Below are 22,683 nucleotides of genomic sequence, written 5' to 3' on the forward strand. Positions count from 1 at the left end.
ATTACACACTCACAGAAACATGCCAGCACTGCATACAGAATGGTAATTAAAGCACTTGTTACTTTCTGCATCATTAGTCACTTGGCCTTAATTGATCTGTTAGTCCCTAGCTGCAGGTTTGACCTGTCCTGTGTGGTGTGCTGAGGGTGCAGATCTTGGAGGGAAGACTCTGCTGTTGCACTGTGTGATGCTACAGCAGAGCATGGCAAAGCTCTTGCTTGTGGTTTCTGGAGCTGGCACTTAATTTGCATTATTTTGCTCATTTGCTGTCCCTAGCAGTCCTTGCAGTGTGTCCCTTCCTGAAGCTTGTTGAGCTCTGGATGTGTTTCCAGTCAGAGATGTCCTATGAGGCAGATCAGGCTGCTTTCAGATAATACAGCACAACCCATTTGTCATCCATCAGTGCTAGAATATGATTTAGATTTAGATTTGGGCTGTTGGATAGTTGGAAAGTGTTGGCTGGTGTTGTTGAGGCCCAGAATGTGTACTACTGTATGGCTTGAAAGCTGTATTCACTGATTAAAAAAAAAATAGTGATAGACTAATTATATAATCTTGTTAGAAAATGTAGAATATATTTTATGGTTACACATGGTAAGTGTACATACTTATATTATTATAATATTATGTGTATTTTGTGTGTAACACATAGCGGTATAAAAAATACTCTGTGTGAATATAACTATAAAATATTTAGTGGAAGGTTTGTTGATTGCTTCAGTTCAGACTTTAATTTGTCAGGAAATATCCTATTCATCTGTGATTAGTTTTGTGGTTGTGAATAACCAATAGTAGAATAATAAATGTAATTGTGTAATAGGAAGACAAATTAAAACCACACTAATCTAATGCAAAAGAGGAAGAAGCTTGGGGAGAGCTAGATAACATTTTTGCCATGGAACTAAAGTCACTTGTGTATTCAGCAGAAAAGTGCTGCTCTCCCATTTAAGTTCTCTTTAAAAAAACCCCAAAACCCAAACCCTCCCAGTGCAATCCAGAATAATTAAGATTACTCTGTTTTGCTGAGCAGGGTGACTGCAGTTTGCTGATCCCACTGTCTTTTATTTTAACAGAAACCTGAGCTACAACAAGTTGACAGAGATTGATCCTTCTGCCTTTGCAGAGCTGTCGAACCTGCAGGAACTGTAAGTATTACTTCAAAGGTTTTAATTGTATTTTGCCAGGACTGTTAGTGGGCTGTGAGAAAATTATATCTCATTTCCTAAGACAGTACCTTCCTTTAGCTAAGTTGAACGAGCAGGTTGGACTTAGTGTGGAGGTTTTTTCCTCTGTGTTGTACCTGGGCTGCTTGTTTTAAATTAATCAATTAGCAGAACACAACATCCCAATTAAAACAGCAGAGTTGTTATTGGAAATCATTGGAGTTTGCCTCCCTCAGTGTTGTGCAATGCTTGGAGGGAGCAGTTCAGCACACCTGAGCATACACACAAAGCTCCTTGCTGAAAGCATAACCCTGAAGCAAGGCACAGCAGCCTGGATTGTGATACCTGATGCCAACCTAGCCCAAATCTCCCAGGAAACAAAGGTGTAGTGTAGGGGATAACAAAGCACTTAACTGTGTCTCCTCCTCTCTCAGACATTTGCGTTCCTTTTGGAACCAGAACAAATTCTGTTGGAAATCTTGCTAGAAGAGGCTAAACCAGCAGAGCCGTCTTCTGCTCTGGTGGGGAAAAGAGGAGCTGGTGAAGGTCTGAGTGGCTGTGCCAGACCCTCCTTGCTGGCAAAAGGAACCTATTTCAGGGAACTGCAGGTTTTCCCAGCTCCTGATCTCTGTGAAGGCTCAGCAGTTTCACTCACAGAGGGGCTGCAGTATCAGCCCTTCACAGGGATTCCTGGAGCTCTGATTTTGGGGATAAAAAACGAGAGTGACTGAAATTGCAGGCGGTGGGCTGAGGTAATGAGCTCGTGTTTGCCTGGTGAATCGCTGGCATAACTTGAGGTTTGGGCTCTGAAGAGCTACTGATGCCTCATGGGAAACTGAAAAAACATTTCCTTTCAGAAACAATACTGTGCTCTATCAAGCATTTTCTCTTGTCCTCTGTCTGTTTTCATTAAGTGTTGGCTCTGAGACTCGTGGAGGGGCCAGATCCTGAGATTCTTCAATAGGCAAAAAGTGGAATTCTCCCTGACTGATGCCTGCTGGATTGGACTGGGGGGATTAATGTAGCATCTCTCTCCTGGCTCCTCTGTTTACTTGAATAGTAGGGACTTGCTGGGAATCATGATTCAGTGGGGAATGTATATCAGGAGTGACTGCAGTGTTCTGAAACCAGCTCTTCACGATCTTTAGAGAGAAAGTGATGTGGGTCAGTGGAACATTGTGCCTGTAGGATCTGTTTTCTCAACTTCTCTTTTAACTGTGGAAAGCCTTAAATTGCTCCGTGCTTAAAGAAGAGAATTGCAGCCCTGATCCCGTGAGACTTTAGAATTATCCTGACATGTCTGTGGCTTAGCAAGAGCTTTTATTCATGGAGGTGCCTGAAGGCGTGTGACTTCAGGGAGCATGGGGTGGGAAATGTGTGTGGCTTCTAATTCCCCAGGGAGGGAATTCCCTTGAGCAGAGTGCTGCATGTGTGTAGAGCAGGACAAGCCCTGCACTGAACTGTTAAATGATATAAAAAGGTGTCAGGGTTTCTGGGGAGATAAGTAATGCAGCCCACAAAGTAATGGGTAGATAAGAGCTGCTTGCTGTGTCAGAAGGACGGGGTTAGGGAACAGGGAGAGAGCAGATGAGTGAGTAGGAGGGAGAGGGAGCAGTCAGAAATGGGAGACTGGAGGGGAGGCAGAGGTCTGGAGCAGAGCCTGGAAGGCAGGCTCTGGGAAGTGTGAGGGAGAAGCTCTATTAAAAGCCCTATCTACTAATCTTGGTTGCTTTTGAATAACAGCTAAACCACAGACCACTGAAATAAACTTCATTTCACAAGGAGAACCACATCTATATTGCTAGAGCATCTTCTTTCTGAGGGATTTTTTTAAGGCACTTTACAAACATTCATGAAATAAGCATCGTGCTGTGGCATGTCTGGAGAGCAAGTCAGTGTTTCTCTGTGCATGCTGTGCTGGGCAAACCAAGGCACCCTCAGGGAAAGAGATTGCCCCAAATAATAGATGCATTGATAAGACCTGAAACCTCCCATGATGCTTCAAACGTGCTTTCTTTGGTTCCTGAGCATTACACAAGGCTTAAAACTCTGTGTGTGTCTCTCCATGTGGATAATTAGTGTGGTATATTTTGAAAACATTTTGTTTTCCCTTGATTTAAAGAAAATATCTCCAGACCAAAAGATTTAAACTTCGTACCTTCTCTTCGATGCTCTGCTTTGCTTTACTGAGACTGTGATAAAGTCACAGCAAAATTTACCTTACACTTTTCCCTTTCCCTTAGTTTAGGCAGTTGTTTGTGTGGTTTGTTTTGGCCTTTATGAGAAGCTTTTTGAAAAAGTTTTAAGTCTGTGTAGGATGAAATTTAGGGGCTCAAAGTGATGCAAAACCCTGTGATCCCACTTGCTCTGAAATAAGTGGCTAGGGTGCTGCTGTGGGGTAGGTTCTGTGCTCCTTTCTGGGGTTTCTTCAGGTTATATGGATCATGGAATCCACCAAGCTGATGGTCTCGTGGCTCTCAGGCTTCCCAAGCTCATTGCTAGCAAAGAAAGTAGTAACCACGCTAAAATTCCTCTCCAAACAACTCACCTTTTATTTTCTGAAGTGCCTTTCACTGAAAGCTCTGGAGAGCTGTGCTATTTTTGAGCAGGCTCCATTTCAGCTTGACACCAGCCTGGCAACTGGACTGTAAATATTTTATACGGGTGGCCCCCCCTCCTCCTCTCCCTCAGCATCCAGAGGGTTTGTGTCGTCAAAGGTGAGGGATGGGGAAGGAGACTGAAAGTTTAAAGTTGTTCAGCCTGGCTGTTCTGTTTTGAGGGGGGTTTTTCTCAGTTTTTTTTTCTTTTTCAACTCCTTTACATAGGAAGATGAGTGGGAAATCCCAGGCAAATACAGAGCTTGGCTGTCTCCTCTGTGTCAGCAAATGGTGCCTGTGAGCCAAGAGAGAAAATGAGGTGGGAGAACCACTTCTGACTGATTCCTGACATGACAGGAGGCTGATACATGAACATCACACTTATGTCAGAGGGTTTGACCAGTTGTTAGACGCTGGTTGGTGTCAGAGCTGCTTGACCAGAGCTGACCCAGGCTCCGTCTCCAGAAGATGCTCAGTTAGATGTTAATGAAAATGTGCTCAAATAAGCACTTTAAAGCTCTTTCCAGCTTGCTCTGTACCTTTGGAAGCTCTAGACCATGTTGTAATATGAGCAACAGTGAGCTTTTAGTTGCAGAGTGGAGCTCCTTGCTGAATTGCAATGCATCTGGCTTTTTTCCCTTACATTTTAAGGCATGGGTATAATGTCAGAGGCAGAGGAAAGCTTTTATCCCAGCAGTGCTTGGAACTCCTCGTGAAATCAAATATCTTGCCTCCTCTCAGAGGAGCCAGAAGGGAAGTTCTGGGATGAATGTGCCACTGCCCTCTCCCACCTGCCAAAAAACAGTGTTAAAGGAAAGAAGAGGGGGGGAAAAAAATACAAAACAGCATAATTTAGGATTGCCCCTACTTGTGCCTGTGGCTTAGCACACCTCAGCTGTGCAGCTCTGGGATGCTGTCCTTTGCACCCAAATTGAGAATTTTTCAGATTCCCTGCAGAAGGGAAGCACTTGGAAGGTCTGCAGTGACCCAGGGAGGCTCTGCCTGAGCAGGAGCAGCAGGATCAGGGCTGCTCTGGGGTCTGGGGAGCCTGGCCAGGCCTCGGCTGTGAGCGGCGTGAGGGGGAGCGGGCAAGACGGAGAAATTAGCTAATTCTCAAGCAGCCAGACGAGAGACTGTTACAGTAATTAATTGACTAATTCACCATACAAACAAGGGCTCTTTAAAGCAAGGAAGAGCCAGTCACATGGCAGGATCTGTTTTCAGTCAGAAGAACACTTGAAGCACTAGGTGTAGGCCCTTGTTGGGCTGCAGGAGTGGGAGGCCTGCGGTTCCTCTGGCCCCGGGGCTCTCTGTGCCCCCGTGCCCTCAGCAGGGCCCCGTGTCTGGGGACATTGCTGTGCCTCGGTGGCACAGCAAATACCTCAGGAAATACCTCTGGCATTTCTAGAGCTGGCCCTGGTGTGGAGGGGATGGCACTAGGCTGTGTCCCCAGCCCCTGAGCTGGTGTGCAGGGGGGTGAGCAGGGGCTACTGCTTGGGGAAGGGGTTCAATTCCTGTCCTGAGGCAGTGGGACTCGTGGTCTTAAGGTGTAAAATTCTCCTCAGGCTTGACTCTGTGATAACTCTGGAGGGCTAGTGGCACAATGCTTTCCTGCCTGGCTCTTTAGGGGGTGGGTGGTAGGGGGGAAAAAGCCTTGCTCTTGTAAAGAAAGGTGGAACCAGTGATGGTGGCTCTCATGTATAAAAGAGTAAGGTGTGGCCATCAGAGATCCAGACAAACCCCTTGAGATGGAGGCTTCTGCCCCAGTGTCAGCCCTCCCCTGTTCATGTATGCCTGGGCTCTGCTTGGCTCCAACCCTCAATTTGTGTTTGTTGCAGGCGACTGGACAACAACGAGCTGACTGCCATCCCCTCCCTGGGATCTGCTGCCTCCAGGCTCCTCTCCCTCCACCTGTAAGTCACTGCCACCTCCTTCGGCTCTGGGCTCTCTCTGGGGTGGGTTCAGCTGCCTCTGAGTTTCAGGGGTGTCACACTCGTTCCTGCTGACTCTAGATTTTGGGGTTTTGGCTCGCTGGCACCTTAATTAAGAAACATCATCTGGAGTAGGGTGATTTGTGTGAGGCTGTGTGTTGTGCTTATGGTCAGTGGTAACTTACATCAGTGAATTCCACAGGTTGAATAAAACTTTTTTTCTCGTCTGCCTTAACCATTAGGTCATACTTGTGCTATTAAATGTTACCTTTTCCTTATTGTTCTTTTTTTCCCTGGCCCTGTTCTGATCATTTCTTCTCTCCTCTTAAAGCCAGAGACTATTCATATCTTAATCTTTTAGAGAACTCATTCCAGACCTGTTTTTATGGTCTCTTTCAACTTCTTTTTAACACATTCTTTTGAGAGAGCAGTGATTGTAAAGCATGATCTACAGAAAGGTTGAAGTTCCTAACTTTGGTAGATGACCACATTAGACACCTGAGAGCCCTTGTGTACCAGCCAGCAAAAATCTGGGGTTGATGGTGCATCTGAAGGGAATAAAATATTAAAATATCAAATTATTTAGTACCTAAAGAGTGTGGATTTCTAAAAGTATTTTTGCATGTGTCTGCTTGTAATGTGCACTGAAAAGTAATTTTGCTCTGAGGTATGCATGATACCTCCCAGGTTCCTGGGAAGTGTTTATAGCTAATAGGGACTCCAGCAAAGTGCTGGAGCACTTCAAGTGGTGGCTTCCAGCCTGCACGGCCCTGCAGCACACCTGCAGGCAGGTATCTGTATTTTCCATGGATTTGGTACTTCTTGTGATGGAAAAACCTGTGACCACAGCACCAGCTGATTGGCCTCTCTTGCTCAAAAGGCTCTGACTTGCTCTGAGGCAGCCTTGATCTTGACTTACTGTGCTGTCACATTTGTGCTGTGCATCAGGATTCGAAAAAGACCTCCAGAAATCTGATTTATGGATGGAAAGCTTGCCTAGAATTTGCCATGCAGGGATATAATTTTAGGCCCCCCAGATCGGCTTCTCTTTCTCATGAAGTCTATAAATGCTCTGAGTTCCACAAGCCCCTGTTGTTATTTTTGCTATTAATTTAGCCGTTGGCAAAGAACCAAATTGCTGGAGCTTTGGGGGTTTTTATTCCTGAAATGAAATAAGCAGTTTGGAAAGGAGGAATAATGACTGGTGGAAGGCAGTAGATTTACAGCTCCTCTGAAATTTCAGAGTGGTGCAGAAGGAAGGAGAAGCTACAAAGCCAAATGATAAAAGGATGGTATTCTGAACAAACCTGCTTAGTATCACTTTCCAGAAATCTGAATTGCTCTCCTCAGCTGCTACACATAAATAACTCTGATAGGAGGATTTGTAATGCTGCTGTCATACTTCTGCAAGAAGGGTCTCTTTGTTTAGCTTTTATTAGAGAATGCCACTTCTTCTCCCCCTTGCATTTCCTTTTAATTTTTATCAGAGATAAAAATAACCTGAAAGATGTTTTAAAGTACCTGCTTCAATCGATGTTGCTGACTCACATTGGAATGATTTGCTGAGGAAGTGAAGTTTTCTCCAGTTTTGGGAGTGTTTAATCAATTGATTGGCTTCCTAAAAGAAAGTCCTTTATTCAACCCTAGGTAAATGGGCTTGATAGGCAAATTGGTGGGTAAAGTTATTTAGCCTTGTGTGATGTAAGGAATCAGATTATATTGTCATACTGGTTTCTTCTGGCCTTCCAATCTGTGAAGTAATAATTGGGGAGGCTGCCAAACCAAACCCAGGGTGAAGACTCATAATGAAGACTTGTGTACTGAGAAACTGGTTTATGTTTAAGTGTATAGTGTTACAGTGTATTCTTAATACTAAAGAAAAATAAATACATTTCCTTTTTTTTTCAGTGTTTAGAAATGTGTGAAGTGTGTTTACCTCACAAACCTCTGAAGTAGGTTTTGTATATTGCATGTGGTTAAGTATTTCCAAAGGACTGTTAATGTATTATAAAAGCAAGGATTGTATATTTGTCACTCAAAATAGCCCTTCTGAATGATTTACTTCATCTCCTACTCTTCCTAAACAGGAGAACACACTTTCTCCTTTTGAGGCTGGGAGAAAAGAATACTGCCAAACTCAAATTTCCCATAAAGTTTTTTTTTGTTTGTTCTGTTTTTGGGGCTTTTTGGATTTTTTTTTCATGAGCTTTGCTTTGCATTCCCTGCTTTTGACTTTTCCATACCTGCCTCCATCACCCAAAACCTGCCTGACCTCACATATGCGAGGACCACAGGCCAGTTAAGTATATTTGTAAGCATGTGAGAATCTGTTGAAGACAGAATTCTCAAAGCTTTCTGCAAGCCTTTGGATGTCCCAGGCTGCAGATGGACGCAGACATAACATATGTATCAAAAATTCTTTGTCCTGATATACTGCCATGAAGTTTGGTTCAGTGTAGTTATTCCTCGAAGAATCAGTTTGCCTTGCACGTTGAAAATATTGCCAAAGTCGTTCATTTCAGCAAGAGCAAACATAAGGGACTTGATAAGGCTTTTAATAGAACAGAAGGGAAAAATAATCTATGTACGGGTTACCAAATAAAGACAGACATTAAATGCAAACATCTGTTAGTGCAAACAAAAGCCAGGAAATTCAGCTGGGAGGGGGAGAGACTGAATCTGGATTCATTCCGAAATTACATTGGAATAGCTGAGAGGAGAACCTTGCCTGAAATTCCCACAGCATTTGTAATTTAGTTACAGTTCCTAGACTTGGACATTTGGGAGTTGATGGCAGGATGTTTTCACTGACATGCCCTTGGCTGAGGATTTCCCATCCCAGTGCAGCTACAGTGTGTTAACTCTGAAGGCTCTGGAGGAGACCCTGTTACCTGATCTGGTGGGGAAAGGCATGATGGAAGAAACCATTTATTTGCAGAACTCAGTCTGTTTATATCCAGCTTCCTCACTAACTTGCATGGAAGAACTCTTAGGCTTGCCAGGTTAAAGGAGCTGCAATCAGCTCTGCACTGGTCTGTTATTATGGATTTTCTACAAACCCCTGAGCAGGCACAAGCTCAGCCCTTACTCTGGGGCCTGTCTTCACTGCTGCTGCATCTGCCTGCATCCTGGAGGGGTTTGGGGCGTTTGGACAGGCTGATGGAGATGGATCCTTGTCCTCTGCCCTGGCTCCAAGCCTGATTCAGTCAGCATCCTCTGACACAGGCTGCTGGGCAGCTGGAGGGCTCAGTGGAGAGTGCTAACCAGACCTCGGGAGCAAACACTCTGCCACATCCTTGGCTGGCTGGGAATTAAGGAAGTTAACAGATTAAACACTTAAAAATAACTTTCATTTCTTTCACTGTAAGTCTTCTAAGCCTCCAGCCATTTAGGAACAAAGGGGACAGTGACCCACAGCAGTCAGCTGTGTGTTAGCAACAGGCAGAACTGTTTGAGATGCTTTGGCCCCATCATCTTGCTCTGCATAAGCACAGACAACAAGGAACTCAGAATGGGGATTTTTGGAGCAAAAGGGTGTGAAATAGGATTAGCTGATTCACAAGAAGTTGCAGTGACACTGCAGTGTATTTACTGGGGAAAGTGAAATCAATAGGACTACTCTGCTGCCAAACTGAGCAGAAAAGTCTCTTGAAGAAAATCAATCTTCTTTACAGACTCATTAATGTAAAGATCAATTCGCATTAAACTGTAATTAAACAGAGAGCAAATAGGAGAAGGGTAAATGATCTACTGTGCCCTAGGCAAAATATATCATGTAAAATTTGAAAACTAAATACATGGAGAATTGGAAACTGGGAGTGACAGGGAACATGCTGGGACTGCTTGAAGAAGGGCTGATGAGCTGAGATGCTGGTTGGGGGCAGCATGGTCCCCATGGAAAGGAGGGTACTCTGTCTATTCCAGCTGGATGTTGGGTAAGACAGATCAAAGACTTCAGCCAACCTCTTCCATTTGACTTACATGGTTTCTTGTAGAGCTTTTCCTCTTAAGTGCTGGGGATTTCATTATAATTCTGGTTAAATTAGCCACACTGTTAAGATTGTGATCCTTGTTTCTTGTTGAACTTTGATTTTCTTTGACTCTCATTAGACCTTTGTACTAGATTAAAGTTGGCTGTTCTTGGAGGTCCATAATGTAACAGAATCAGGACCACACTGTTGAGCTGTTGCCTCATTCTTTAAGGGAGGAGGCTTGGGAAAGCAGATGTTATTTTAGTGCTGTTTGCACTGCTTCACTTGTGTTGTCAGATGGGGTTTGCAGAGACTCTTTCTGAAGACCCATGTGGTCCTTTAGATTTTTTGAGCTGCTGTTTTGCTTTCACCCTAAGACAAAGGTGTCTTGCTTTGTGAGCTGAAACAATGCAAGCAGTCTGTGCTGTGCTGTGCTGTGCTGCTCTGAGTGGCATCTCACAAACACACATTCCTTTCTGCAGGATTTCCCGGGAGCTGGAGTGGTGGGGTTGAGATCTGTGACTTCACTTCATCTTTGCTTTTCAAGTTAAGGTGGTGCGGACTTGGTTGGGCATCAGAACTGCAGCTCTGTCCATGGCAGCCTCTCAGGGTGACCCTTGTTAGAGGGACGAGCTCAAAGCTGCTGCCATCTGTGCTGTTCATAGAGCGCAGCTCAAGCCTGAGCTGGTCCCTACACGAGGTGTGAGCTCACTTTGTGTTCCTGGCTAGGCCAGAGTAAAAACCTCTGTGTAGGCGGTGTTGAGAGCTGGGAAGTTTGGCTTACAGGAAGAATGAGGTTTGAGCTAACACGACAGTACAGACGTAGCCTTGGAGGCCATTTGTGGCCTGGGATCCTGCTGTGCTAATTGCTGTACAAACAGAACAACTGCCTTGACCCCCAAGGGGTTTAATCTGCAAGTCATCTTTGCTGGAGTTAAAAAGGGATGATCTAACAATTAGAAATAAGGAGCCTACTCTGTTAATTCCATCTGGGTCGCAGCAAGAGGTTTTGTGCTCATAAGCACAAAATCCAGATGACTCAGACGCAGCCGTGCGCGGGGTCTGGTTGGAGTCAGCAGGCTCTGCTTGTGTGCAGGACGTGCCTTGGGCAGCCCAGAAAACCACACTGCCTTACACTCCTGCTAATTACTGGCCCAAAGAAAACTTTCTCTGGGAACTAAGGCAAAGTGGTGGAGGCATGTGTAGATACATAAGTGGGAGCAGATTCACCCCCAGCCCCTGCTTGCATCACCTACGAGGTGTAATGTCTGCCAGTTCTCCAGTGTTTGCTTAGGCAGTTCCCCTTGGAGATGGAGAGAGTTGCTTTCTCCATACTACAGGCTATACTACTGAGCTTCTGGGTTTGAATGTGAAATACATTAATATGGAAAGGGAAAACTGAAAGAATGCTGACAGTCAGGCTGTTCAGTGTGCAGCAATGTACAGGCATAAAATATTCTGAAACCCACCTCTTAAGTTTGTTTTGCTCAAGAGTTCATATTAAGGCTCTGGTGTGTAAAGTCTGCAAGTTTTTGAGGCCAAAGACTGCAGGAGCCTTTCCCAGTGGGGGAAACTCTCATTAATCATGTGCTCCCAAGCACCAGAAGAGATGCTGTTTTGACTTCTCTTTTGGGCTGTTGGAACTTTTCTAATCATTTGCATGTCCTCTTTGAGCTTTTAGATATAACATGAGCACATGGAAATGGCAAAGGATCTGAGGCTATTCCAGGGAAATGAGTAATCATTTCTTCTAGAAAAGCAACAGCAGTAAAGCACACAGTTATCAGACTCAACAAAAGAGCATCAGAAAGTAATCTGGGCACATACAGCAGAGTGTAAAAATTGGCCAGAGGATAAAGATAGTGAAAGTTGGTGGCAGCTCATGAAATACCAGTTAGCCCTGGAGGCTGCTTTATTTTGTATTTAATAACAAAGATAAGCATTTTGTGCAGCCATGGCAGCTTCTTCTGTGAGTAGAGAATTGCTTTGAGCTAGGCCAGCTCTGCTCTGGCGTCTGTGTGCTGCTTTGCAGGCCATGCTGGGTTAGTGTGTGTCTGGAGGAAGGAGAGGACACCAGTGGTCTTGTGGGACAGAGCACAAGGTTAGGAGTTGAAACACTGGAAGAAGATCTTTTTGTGCATGACCCATGTATTCATTACACCCCAAAGTAAATTCCCCTTGGGGTGGATCTGCTTCCTCCGAGCTGAAGAGGATCTACCTCAGGGCAGGTGGAACTCCTGGATGTAAAGCATCTCCAAGGGCAGGTGCATACTTTATGTGCAATGCACAAGGTGGTTTCCAAGTTCTGTCCCTCTGCAGATCAAGCCTAGATCAGTTGTTAGGGTCCTTTGCAACCATGATCTTTTGTTAAGGTCAGTATGAAAAATAGCTTCATATTTGAGCCTTAGAATAGCCCAAACTTGCTACTATTAATATCTGTGGTAGATTGACTCGCTTTTAATGGCATATGGCAAATAAAGCACACGTCTACAAAAGCAATTCCTTTGTTAGTCTTCACAGACCAAGCAGATTTAAAATATAAATAACTTGCTGAGTTGAAAGTTTTTTTTAGGGTATTGGAGTTTCCTGCCTAAAAACTGCTGGCACTGGCAATTAAGTTTGCTCAGAGGTGAGTAAAAGTGAAGTTGAAGCTACAGTAAAAGCAAGTTGAATTATTTTGGGGTAAAATTCTCTCTCCATTTTCATCTCTGAAAGCTTGGTAATTTCAGTTTCTTAACAAAATTGCACAATATCAGGAAGCTCTCAGTATGTGTTCCCTACTGAGATTGATCAGTTAGTCCTCAGTTATACTGGTTGTATCCTTGTGGCTGCTCAGAGCATGAAATAGATGCCCAGAGAGGAGTAAGAACAGAGGTGGGTGTAGAATTATGGGGTTTAAGGGTGGGTAGCATAGAACTCTGGCATCATTAGGAATAGTGTAGGGTAAAGAAAATGTTCACTTGAATGTGATCCTTCTTTGTGCAAGTTGCAAGAGATTAGCAAAAAAGTCCATAGAGAGCTCATTTCTATCTGAATAAAAGCCAGCTATGTGCTGGATTTTCTCTTATTTTTAACCCATGTCAAATTCCCCAATTAATTGCAGAAGTGAACAATAGAGATCATGTCAAAAGTGATTATCTTGCAAAAGCAGCCCTGCTGGGGGTGTGCAGCGTGGCAAATGTGATTGCTGGTTAAGATAGATGAGAAAGTGATCTGTCACACCTTCAGATGAAGTGATCACTTGAGAGGCCACCCTCCCTTGCATTTGTGTGCATAACTCCTGCTTGTTAACAGGAATTCCACGTGAATATTGATTGGGAATAAGTGGTTGGGTGAGTACATGTTCTGCCTGTCAAACCATTTAATGTTCAATTACACATCAGGGAAAATAGCAGAGGTAGCTGGAAAATGAAACAGGAGTGCAGGGCTGTCTGAGTGAAAAGACAGCTACGTTAGTGGTCAGATCTGAGCAGATAAAAATGAGTTGGGGAGAGGTAGAATTAAGAGTTGATGACAAAAGAAAAAGTCTATAAATGGCTCATGGATTTGAGACTTAAATATCATTTCCTGTCCAGTCTGTCTACTGCAGATCACACACTGTGCAAGCAGTTTCTGAACAGGGTGGTGATTAGCATGAGCAATCAGACCAAGGGATTGGACTTTCTGAAAACCCTCAGGTGCCCTGGAAAAGGACTTACCAAGATATTTTTGCCCTCAATATTGTTTTCTTGAGAGAGCAGTCATCTTTTTCAAAATAGGAGGCACTGAAGAAGTGAATGGTCGTACTAAAGAAGCTTGAAGAATTTGCTGGCCAAGTGGTGGTGAATGCTTACACTTGACTTTACAAGATCTTTACCAGGGAAGCTTGAACAGCCTGTTTCACAGCAGCCTGGCTTAGCACAGAGTCTGTTCTACTCTAAACACCAACTTTCCTTTTCCCTGGATGTTTTGACACCTTGTTCTGGGGTTTCCCAAAGCCACCCTTTCTACTTGATGAGCTTTATTAGTTACAGGGTGCCTGGTCTTGTGAAGAGCAGCTCTTTTCTTTGCTATCTGTTTTCCACACACTGGAGCTATTCCTTCTTGCAGGCTGAGCAGTGTGAGCTGAGCAGAGCTCAGTGAAGTCTGCCCAGAGGCAATCCCTGTTCCTGTGACCTTGCTGACAAGACAGATAAGCCCTTTCAACAGAGCACAAGTGTGTGTCATGTTGGAGCAGACAGAACGCCAGGCTATCTACATCTCTCAAGTGTTAACAGGAGTTTGACTGGCCAGTCAGAAATGTGTTTCTTCAAATGCTGCCTTTTTCAAGAGGCAGGTCTTTTAGCAGCTTCTGCTGCAAGTTCCATGAGACGGAGGGTTTGAGGGTCTGGAAGATGAATTCAAGTGTGTTGGCCTTTCTTTACCTCCCTTTTCATCAATGTAGTTAAACTCACCTGTTTTCATTGTGTTCCCGACAAAGGTAGGAAAAGCCCCTGTGTCACACTGTGCCTTAGAGACACAGACAGTGCATGCCATCAAGAAGTCTGCTTGCAGTTACAATTTGGATTAAAATTGCAGCATCATGGGCAGAGCCATTGCATTTGGTTTGCACTTGAATTGCTTCTCTGCTTGTGTTATTTTCCCCTCCTCACTCCCATGGAGAGACAAAAGCAAAACAAAACCACCCACAAAACACATGCACTCTCTAGGCTGTGGTGGATCTTATTTACTTTGATCATGTATTACACAAAGAGAAACTAAAATCAGTATCAGGATTTAAGGATAAAAGTGCCTCCATGCCCTGTGCTTTTGGACCTTCTTGGCTTTCAAATGAAAATGCCATCCTTGTTGATTAGAAGCACAAAACTTGCATGCAATGAAATGAAAGGAAGCTGCTGTCTCTGCTCCAGCCCCTGCTCTGTGCTAGTTCAGTTGACATCGGAGCTGGATCTGATTTTTAGGTGTCTTTGTTCTTCTTTATCACAAACCTGACCCATCTTTGAGGCCAGTGTTAAGGTGGGGGGCCTTGGCAGCAGCCCTGACACGGGCACTGTGCAAGTGTGGGGCTGTGGAGAGCAGGAACTCAGCAGAGCAGCAAACTGATGGGGTGATGCTGGCTTCTTTCCTGGCTTCAAGGAGTTGCTTTGCATTTCATTTGTGATAGAAAATTGAGTTTGGCTGGCACCTATCAGCAGCAGAAGAAAGCCCTTGAGGGAGAAGCACAAGAGGAAAAGCCACTGGGCAGAGCAAGAAAGTAGCAGACCGAAGATAAGAGATGTAGAGCATGAAAACACTGACCTGACTGTCATCTGCCAGCAACTGAATGACCCCTTTCAAATACTGATGCAGCCCTTCCTTCAAAGAGGCTCTGCTGAGCACCACGACCCCATTCAGACAGCTGGTGCAGAGCCCTGTGGTTTCCTGCATTCTTGTATGAAAACTGCCATTTACCTTATATGACTCTCTTCCTTCTATTCCCATAGGACAGTTCTCCTCCTTAGCAGAGTTCAGCACTCCAAAGAGCCTCTCCTGTCCTTTCTCAGTGCCTGCTCCAGATGGAGGTCAGGGAATGTGAGAAGGGACAGGAGCAGTGGTTTGGACTGGAGGAGGGGGGTGAAAGGCTGGTACAGCTATGAGTGCTTGCAAACTGCCCCTTTCAAAGCCAGCAGTGATGGTGTTCAGTGACTTAGAGATCCTCTCCCTCCCTTGTGCCTTTGGCCAAACTGCATCACAGGTTGGGCAGCTCCTGCTGAAGATACCTGGCCCCAGCCCTTGCAGGTGCATCCTCCATTGAGGAATATGCTCAGGGCTCCCCAGATAATACCACGGAGGTGGTTTGGGGTCAAGCTGCACGCAGGGCCATGAGGTTGTGCTCTGGTACTGAGTTCATAAAAGTTCAGGGAGGCTCATCACAGAGAAGCTGTGCCAGACAATGAGAGATGCTTTGCACAGCCTGTTTAATGGATCTATGCCCTTTGTGAATACATCATTTTAAAAGCTGCTGCAGAGCACAATCTTGATGAAACATCCAGTGTAACCAGAAGGGAGCTGGTCCTCTTAGAACCACCCAGTTGCTGATGGGGGGACTGTGCCCGTAACAGAGACTGTCTTGTCTTCAGGAATCTTAAATTGCTTTGATGTCATAGCAGGTTGTGTAATCTGCTGAAGAGATAAGACAGCCTCTGTTTTAAAGATGACTAACTTCTAATCCTGCCCGTCCCACACATTTTGTTCTCATAATGAAATTAAATGCTGAAGGCTTAGGAAGTCGTATGTTGCAAAAAATACCCAAAATCCTATGGTGGCAAGTCAAAGTGCAGTGAAAGGAAATGCAGATCAAATTTAGGGAGAGATCTTTGAAAAATGACGGGACTTATCTCAGTGGATCTAGCACACAGTGTACGGTCATGCAAGAAGTCAGAATGTTTACATAAACACTGCTAGTGCAGAAATATTCAAAGAGAATATGTATCTCACTGGGTATGTGATGGTTTTGGGTACCACAGAAGAAAGGCTTTCCTTCATGCAGTTCATACTTAACTCAACAAAACCTGTTAATGATTGTGCATCACATCCAGGCCTTTGCTTGTGTCCAGCTGCTGTGAAAGATTCTAAAGAGAGTGCTTGATCCCTGCCTCTTATCCATGTGGCTGCCTTATGAAAGAGCCTGGCAGCAGGATAACATCTGCCCATGGTTGGGTACCCCAGCACAAGGATGCTCTGAGGGCACTGGGAGTGCACCAGGGTCAGTGGTTGCAGTTCATCAATGTGAGAGGCAGACGAGCTTGGTCCCGTGAGTGACCACAGAGTAGCCTTTAATAGACAGTGAAAACAGAGCCCCTGGGTCACACTGGGCTCACATGAATAGTCCTGTTGACTGCTGCGAGTGAGTAAGAGTTTGCTTGTGGGAATAGAGTTCATAGCACAGCCCTCTGCAGGTGGCAGCTGCTCCCAGGCCCAAAGGGGTGAATTAGCAAATCTCATCTCGCAGACTGATTTCTGCCTCCAAACATCCATGACCTGGAACAGAGACACAGTCACTTCACTGTGAAAGGTTGCATTTTTTCCATCCCCTCTATCTTCAAAAAAAACCCCAAATCCAGGTTGTTTTTTCAGCCCCCTGTCTTGTTCCAGCTGTGTGTAGCTGGGGGTAGTTTGCTTCATGATTCTCCATCCTAAACCACAAAACAGGGTGAGAACACGACCTGATAACTAAAGCCCCCTGGAATATATCTGGTGTGAAGCTGATGTAGAGCAGATGAAGAAATAATCTTCAGATTTTCTGCTGTAGTTAGATATAGTTGGAATAGCTCCATCAGTTTGTTCCTGCATTATTCCTATATATGACTTTAAGCGAAAAACCGTGTAAAATGGTCATGGAATTTGTTTGCTGCATCTTAGACCCTTTTCTGAAGGAGTGCTAGGGAGAGGGAATATCCTGACTTATGGAAGAGCAAATAAACTTTTAAGGGACAGTTTAGATATCCATAAAAATTACACAAGTGGCTTTTTCCAGTGGTTTGGGATTTGGGTGGTTTTTTTTGGTTTTGGGCTTTTTGGGGGTGGTGTTTTTTGGGCTGGTTTGTTTTGTGTGGCTGACCCTGAAATGCGGTGGCTGCCTGGCCTGCCACTGCTCTGCTCTTGTTGTGTGTGCAGCCAGCACCTGAACAAACAGAGCTGTATCTGTGACAGCCTGGGAATCTGCCAGGATTCCTCAGGGAAGGAGTGATTCAGAGCATCTGAGAAAAGTGGGGGCAGCTCCCATGCATCCTTGCTTCCTGTCCAAACAGCAAGCCATGCAGCCTCACTCTGAAGGGACAGTGGGGCAGTTCCCATAAGAAATGTAGTTTTCTTACTGTGAATGTGAACACACATTCTTGTGACAGTACAAAGTCTTTGCCTCGTGGATTATTCTGGAAAGGCTGATGGGGCAATGCAAAGTGTCAGACAACTAGAGGGGCTATCCAGAGCACTTGGGAAGTGTGAGGGTCATGCACATCAGACCTTCCTTTTCTGGGAAGGTCTTATGTGAAGAGCTAGAGGATGGTGTGACACGGACTTCCAGCATGTCACCTGCGTGTTTACTTCATCTTCAGCTGCAGAGATGGCTTCACTCTACTCCAAGGCAGACGTTTCACAAGTTACAGTAGAGAAGGAAAAGTTTTCTGAAATAAGTCTTTGGAAGTAAAATTTGTGAGTAAAATGTTAAAGCCACATAAGAAGTTCTACACTGATAAATTGTTTGAACTTTGAGTCAAAGCTGATGTGCAGGTCCCAATGACATTATTCCCCTTCCTTCTGCCCGTGTTAATAAAAATCACTTAGGTCTTCAGTTATTGAATGTAAGAAGGTGACCAGGAAAAGCAGAAACATTTATGTTGCTGCTGTTGTAAATGCAAATTCATCTTCCAGATTATCAGTTTCCCTTCTTGCCTTGTTAGGAAAATTACTCAGGCATTGCTGTCTACTCTGAAATGATGATTTTATTTATTATTTTTCGTGTTTGTGTAGTGAGTGATAGGCTAAAATCAAATAGCAAATCACGTAAGGTGAAAGCTTAGGAACCCATGTCTTTGATCTTCTTCAGTGTTTCTAGAAGGATCAGTAGTGGCTCTCCATCTCCTCTGAGCTGAGGAGGAGGAGGGCAGGTAGTCCCAGGCATGTGTTAGTCACAGTGTGTGTGATCCCTCTCCGGTTACGCTGCCTTTGATCTCCCTCTCTTTGCAGGGCCAGTCTCTGACACCAAACCTTGCCTGTCCTTCAGTAGCAAACCCCATAACTCTTTCTGGCTCCAGCATTTTGTTTCTTCAGTACTTAGTCAGGATGGAAATACTAACCAAACCCTGAACTTTTTAAATCTCTTTCTTTCTAGTCCTGTGATCTCCCTTGTACGCTAATTTTGAAAATGTGCTGGCATATTAATAGAACCCTGCCCAAGGTGCAGAGCCCCTCTTTAGAAGCTCAGTTTTATTTTTGATGCCTATAACAGGTGCTCGTTTAATAGCTTTGCTGTATTACAGCTTTCCTCTTTCTTTGGTGAGCCTGGCCAGATCTGTAAGCTGACACTACATGAAGGCCAGGCATGTGACTTCTCCCTGCCTTTTAGCCTCTCTTCACACTGAACATTTACACTGCAGACTCTGCTACGGCAGCCTTAATTCAAGCTTTGTCTGAACCAGGAGGTTTTGTGCTGATTGTATTTAAATCAGCCCAAGCAAAGCCCCTCGTGCATTCCTGTCTGAGGGTCTGCTTGCTTTGATTTTCCACTGTCAGCTTTCAAGTGGGCAGCTGCTGGGGTGAGTGAATGTGGCTCAAACAACAAAGGAACGTGTTTGTGCTGCCCTTTGCATCCATTTCACACGAGGAGTTTGAGGCTAAGGTTTAAATTAAACTGAGTAGTGTTCTCCTTGCTTGCTGCAAAGAGGAAGGTGAATTCTTCCCCTATTAGGTCTGGTGGAAAATGTTTCACAGCCTGTTTATCAAATAAATATTCACAAAGACGCTTCGAATGAGGAAACGCACCGGGATTAAAGTGTAACTTTACCTCTAAAATACAAGCTGAGATTCCTGGAAATGCTGCAAGCCTTTGACTTTGCGCCACCTGTTATTTTCCTGCCACCCCCTTCAGCTCCCTCCCGACTCAGAGCAAACCCAAACACGCTTTGGCTTCGCTGGAACGTTCTGCTTGTTTTTCTCAGCCCGGAGGAGCAGAGAGCGCGCGTTTGTTTCCTCATGGGGTCCTCTCGGGTTTGGTTCAGCAGAGAGCTGGCTGAGGTTGATCCAAATCTCCTGTAAGCCCGAGGGGTCTGTCCAAGGGCGGTGCAAAGTGCAAGGGCTCAGAGGCTGCGCTACCTCGGGCTGTTGAACCAGGATTCAGGCAGGTTAAACTAAAGGGCTGGAGGGTGGATCCGCCCCGCTCTCCTCTCCCTCTGCGGCTGTAGCTGGTGCTGACCCGAGGGTGAAGAAGTTCCTGAACAAGTGCCATGTGTACAGAGAGGGTAAAAGTGATCACTGAGTTACCTTGGCTTGGCACAGGGGTGTTCCAGTTCCAGGTCTGAGTTCACTGCAGATGAGGTGTCTCTGGGAATGACGTTGGGTATGAACTTGGAAGCTCAGTTGTTTTAACCAGGTCCTCCCATATTCATAAACAAACCTAAATGGATTTGGATGGGCTCCTTAGTTCCTATGATTTCTTTTTCACTTGAGCTGCTTTCACTCTGGATTTTTAGTCCTCAGCACAGGCTGCATCATCCTAGCTGGATAATCCTTTTCCATGCACATTGGAAAGCCAGAGGTAGAGAGGGGTTAAGGAACTTGCCCAAGGCAGATGAGTCGGTGCCAGAGCTGGGAATAGAAACCAAGAGACTTGGCTCCCACTCCGGGCTCTAATTGCACAATCTCACATTGAAGCCGTGTCATTGTATACTCTGGAGGTAACACTGGCTGAAGTGAGGCAGGGAAAGCTGTTTCCAGGCTGTGATACCTAAGGAGCAGGGAGAGGAAAGGATACCTGAAGGTGTTGGTTGTGCAAGCACCGATTATTTGTGCTTTAACGCCTGGTTTCGGCAACTGGTACTAAAATCTGATCTGTCACATTTGAAGCCAACCCAGTGTGAAGTGGTTGGGAAACATCCAGCCCTTTTCCAGTCAGAGATAAAGGGGAGAGGCAAACTTGTAACATCGCTGGATTTTTTGTTTTTTTTCTGTAAAACTCTCTTGCGATAAACAGGGGAACAAAGGCAGGAGAGCTGAGAGGATCCAAGTAGGAACAGTAAGGGTTAAATCTCTTTTGGGCTCTTACCAAAAGAATGAAAAATAAATTGTAATCAAACTAGTAAAAGGTTTGGGCTGTGTTGCCTTCATATCACATGGTGTATATAGGAAAAGTCACAGGCTTTGTTTGAAGTGCAGTGCTTTGAGAGGGTGCAGTGCTTTGCAGCGAACTGTCTGACATTCTCCAGCTGGGACTGGCCCGGGATGGTGTTTGGAGCTGAGAGTTACATTTGGAGTCAGCCCATGTTTGAAGGAGACTGGGAGAGGGAGAGAAATGAGCCAGTTTTTCTGCCTGTGTAAAATAATGTATCCATCTCATCTGCCAGCTGCAGCACATGAAAAGCAAGAGACGAACAGACAGAAGTCACCTGGAAACTGTGAACATGGCTCAACCAAAATAGTTCTTTCCTGTCCCTTTCTTCCCTTCTTCAAGTCTGTCTTCTGGGATGGGTTGGGAGATCTGGCAGTCAGTCAGAGTGGATATATGTTGAGCAACTGAAGCACAGAAATATTAATACTCAAAAAAAACCACTCCACAAAAAAAACATTGGCTTCTGAAGAGCATTTCATGTCCAAATTCACTCTGTGCTCTCAGTCCCTTGCAGACTTAACTGCCCTGTGTAGGGATTGTCAGGTGATTTATAGATTCTCCACGTTCGTTTGTACAAGCCTTCATTTCCTGTTAATTTACAGCCAGATTCATCTCAGCCATCACAGCTTAGATGAGATCAGAGCTGAACTCGCAGCCCCTGCTTCAGGAGAGCTCCAGAAAACGTGCTCGTGGTTTGCTTTCACTTATGTCTGTGTTGAGGTACTCTCCTGAATCAGGCTTGGATGCACATTTAATGGGCGCTCTTCTTTTTAGGAGGAAAAGAAAGATTAAAATTTGTTAATTCCGTGATTCTACTTATCGAGTTAATTGCAAAAAAACCCCTAACAACTAGTCCTAGGGGGAAAGAAATTCTCCTTGTCCATGTGTTTAGTTGATGGAGGTCATGAAATTCTGGGTGTAGTGATTTTTCCTGTATTTTAGTCTCACTATACTATAAATTCAGTGTACCTCTGTCCTACTAGGTGCATGGATGTGAAAATTCAGACTTTATTCCCAGCTGTAAATGAATATTGGTCCTTTGGATAGCAGCCATGTTATTGCCTTTGAAAGAGTTGTGGTTGTGGAGACCTGTGTGCCAGTAACCCATGGAATAACCAGTTTGGAGACATAAATTATGACTTTCCTTTGATTTTTCTTGACACCATGTTGCATTGTATTAGCAGCACACTGCTATAGTGCTGTAAAATTTGTCCTTAATGTTTTCTGAGCCTGCACTGAATTAATTACCATCTAAACTCTTCAGTCAAAGTAGTGTTTCTGTGCCTATTTTCTCAGCGTTAGGCAAGGGCCATGTGCTGGCTGTTTAAAGGGTGAGTCTCCCAAAAGCAAATTGTTCTGGGGTTGCAGATTTTGCACTCTTCCTGTTGTGGACACCAGCAAATGCTGTGGTGAAACAATCTGGTTTTAATACCAGGGAGGGTAAAGGAGCAGATCCCAGTGTGGGGAGGAGGTCCCTTGCCATGTGCTGCTGGCATTTTCTGTCAGAGGGAGGAGATTTGCTTTGAAAGGAGCTCCTCTGAACCCCTGGGAGAGGCTGCAGTGGGGGTGAAGCTGGGGAAGATGGGCTCCTAAACAGCTGTAAGCTTCAGTGCCCAAAAAGCTGTGTCAGGCATCCCTCAGTTCTTTGTGTCAAAGAGCTGATGCACTGCCAGGGGAGCTGGGACTTGTATCCAGGAGTGCTTTCACTGGCTGCTCTCCCCTCCTCTGCTCACCCAGTGGGTATCTGGATGGATTGAGGCACAGGACTTGTCTGAACTCTCTTTACTATCTCTTATTATTCAGCAAGTTCCCAAGTGTCTGGTGAGCGTCTCTGTTTGGAGTGCCTCCCTCACAGCCTTGCCAGTAATATCAGTGACTGGTCTAAATTCACATCAGGCATGTGCTCTGCCTCTTGTGACTAATGCACAATGTATTTTTTAAATTGATTACTGTTCTCTACTGACTCAGGCCAGAAAGGAGTCAGAGGAAAGGACTCGGTGGGGGGGGTGATTTTTACTTGAACCTTGTTGAGCACAGATGAGGTCTAAAGGTATTTAACTGTTTGGTGGCTGTGGAAACCCTGGGGGCAGTTGGTAGGAGTTTCTCTAAAGAAAAACCTTAGATTGAATCCCTCAGGCTGTCCTGGCGAGGCAGCAAACACAGATGATCAGTGCAGGG

The 22,683-nt window shown here is 44.9% G+C and overlaps 1 protein-coding gene across 1 annotated transcript in view; it reads left to right on the forward strand.

The window, feature by feature from the left end:
- The window catches only part of LRIG1 (leucine rich repeats and immunoglobulin like domains 1), a 92,331-nt gene that overhangs the window by 34,111 nt on the left and 35,537 nt on the right, over positions 1 to 22,683 (forward strand). Inside the window, exons 2-3 of the mRNA XM_063411996.1 lie at positions 1,074 to 1,145; positions 5,599 to 5,673. Of these exons, the coding sequence (XP_063268066.1) occupies positions 1,074 to 1,145; positions 5,599 to 5,673 (147 nt within the window). The remainder of the gene's footprint in view (positions 1 to 1,073; positions 1,146 to 5,598; positions 5,674 to 22,683) is intronic.

Source organism: Prinia subflava, chromosome 14, assembly GCF_021018805.1.
Source record: "Prinia subflava isolate CZ2003 ecotype Zambia chromosome 14, Cam_Psub_1.2, whole genome shotgun sequence".
NCBI lineage: Eukaryota > Metazoa > Chordata > Aves > Passeriformes > Cisticolidae > Prinia > Prinia subflava.